This window comes from Pteropus vampyrus, unplaced genomic scaffold (genome assembly GCF_000151845.1).
Source record: "Pteropus vampyrus isolate Shadow unplaced genomic scaffold, Pvam_2.0 Scaffold25, whole genome shotgun sequence".
In the NCBI taxonomy this organism is placed as follows: Eukaryota; Metazoa; Chordata; class Mammalia; order Chiroptera; family Pteropodidae; genus Pteropus; species Pteropus vampyrus.
This window is the reverse complement of record NW_011888806.1, coordinates 6,739,570-6,742,109: the sequence shown is the minus strand read 5'-3', so window position 1 is coordinate 6,742,109 and position 2,540 is coordinate 6,739,570. Positions and strand designations below refer to the sequence as shown.

At 31.1% G+C, this 2,540-nt stretch overlaps 1 protein-coding gene across 1 annotated transcript in view; it reads left to right on the top strand.

Moving 5' to 3' along the window:
• The window catches only part of CCSER1 (coiled-coil serine rich protein 1), a 1,102,883-nt gene that overhangs the window by 324,867 nt on the left and 775,476 nt on the right, over window positions 1-2,540 (top strand). The window contains exon 6 of the mRNA XM_011356283.1: window positions 1,633-1,840. Coding sequence (XP_011354585.1) covers window positions 1,633-1,840 — 208 coding nt within the window. The remainder of the gene's footprint in view (window positions 1-1,632; window positions 1,841-2,540) is intronic.

Sequence of the window (2,540 nt, the reverse complement as noted above, 5' to 3'; positions counted from 1 at the left end):
CTATCTTATCACTTGAAAGGGCAATGACAATCAATGATTACACCGGTGAAGACAAGTAAACATTTGAGTATGATCCAAAAATGTGTTTTCTTTACTAATTAACATACTTTTTAAATTAAATTATACTATTTGTAAATAATCAACTTTGGATAAAATTAACCGAGGATATATTTTTTTATTTGCACCTTTGCTTGACTTTGATGGCAAGTTCCAAGGCAACTTTCGATGTTTTTTTTTTTCCTCAAATTAAGTAGCTAAGCGACCTTGTCATATAATTCAAGAAATAACATACATAAAAGCTGTTGAAATAGAGCATAAGTCATAAACTATTTTTTGTAGCTATCCTGATCTATGTTATAATATTAATTGATATTACTATATAAACCTCTTTGTTTTAAGGACTAGAGACAAATTTAAACAAACTCATTTAAAAAGGCTATTTTCATAGGCTTCTCTTTTCATATAGTTTTTATATTTACCTGATCTACAGATTTGGTAAACTATCAATCTTAATATCTTTTCTTTTACATATATTTCAATATAAGCCATGTTAAATGATTATCAAATGAATTATTTTTCTAATACTATTTGATTATCAAGTAGAACAAAATAAATGTGTGTATGTCTTTTTCTACACATTTCTATGCTAAAAAATTAACTATTGTTTGATAAGAATGCTAATTACATATGGAGTTATACATCTTTTATTTATTTCACTATTTTCACATAAAAGCCTATGCATACTAGTCTTTCTTAATCCCTCAAATAATTAATTGTTGGTTGCTTTTAAAATAATAATTACCAAAATTGGTTTATTAATTTTTTTCTTTCCGGTTATTTTTAAGCATCTTTAGAAAAACTTTCATAGGAAATTTATCTTTCAGTGATTTCTGTTGACTTTCAACATTTTTAAAAGGAAATTGTAGTTAGGGAAAAAAATCATTTTTTCTAACAGTGATTGTCATTGAATCTTACCACCATTGACCTTAAAAATAAAACAGCCAGTTACTTTACCAGCAAAAAGAATGAACTTATTCAGGAAGACAGAGAATTACAATTCCGGACAAGCATTGTGTAGAAAAACTACTGACAAGTCTAGCAAACAAAGGAGAGGAACATCACTTACAGAGAAAAAGAGGAAGTTAGGAGCGGGTGCTTGAACAAATGTCATAGGAAAGTGAGTATTTAGGGTAATGATGACTTCCAATTGGCTGAGTTGTGAGAGTTCCCATTGGCTGGGGTTGTTGCTAACAGGAAGAAATCTTCCTCCTACGGAAGTAATAGAGACACTTCTTGTTGGTAATGCAAGGTACCTCTTCCTGTTGGGGTCTGTACTTGATGCTTCTTCTGATGTGTAATTGACCTCACGGGGTAGTGTGTGAAAACTCTGGCCTCTCTGACTTCATTTTAAAGGAGGTTTCCTTTATTCAGTTTCACACCACCAAATATACAATTGACTCATTTCATAATCTTCACGAGAAATCTCAAATTCTCAAAAACTAATATAAGCAAATGTGAAGATGACAAGAAAATATTTTCTAGCTCACTACTGACATTGATCAACAACTTTGAAAATACTGCTCTGAATATACTACATTGTAATTTTGTTTATTATTATTTTTTTTTTATTAGGAACCTTTCCCTGAAATTAACAAAAGACATTGATCAGGAAGCCAGGTGTTCCCATATAAACAGAATTCCCAGCAGTCCATCTGCAGATTGGCCTCTGCAAGGTTTGGAAGAAAATGGAGGCATAGATTCTCTACCATTCAGACTGATGTTGCAGGACTGCACGGCTGTTAAGACGTTATTGTTAAAGATGAAGAGAGTTCTGCAAGAGGTAATGGTTTACTCTAAGATTAATGTCTTTCAGTGTTGATAGAGAAGTCTGTAGACATGGTTAGTCCTTGCTTCTGTCACTAATTAACTGCATGACACTGGGCAGGGGTCAGGTATATTCTAGGAGCTTAGCTTTTCTCATATGTTAAATGAAGGATTTGGAGTTCTGGTTTATAAGATACTCTTCGGCTCTAAAATTCTAATATTTTATGAAGAAATCGAGAAAGAATAATTGACACCAAACCTAGGAAAAATCAGGTAAAGAAAAAAAGGCATCGGCTGCTATGTTTATTTGTTATTATAAAGCTATTGAGAGATATGAACTTCACTTTAAAGATACTGAGGCTTTATTTATATGATACAATAAAAGTAGTTTAGTCATTTCGTCCTAATAAAATCAGTCCACTAAAGTCTAATCTGAATGTTTGGTTGATTTTTCCTATTGAATACATTGCCCTACCACAGCCTATGGTCATTTAGATAATGAGCTAGTCAGGAAAGTATATAATGAATTCTTCACCTTTATGCTCAAGAATCAGTTATTTTTTAGATTTATTATAGTTTTATTTTTATAATTATAACAGTTATTTTCTTCAAGGAATTTCTTTAAACAGTGTGTACATTAAAATTCAGGATAATAGTCTGGGATTTCTGACTCAAAATTCAGTGACATTTTATTTTCTATTATCGTTCATTTGATT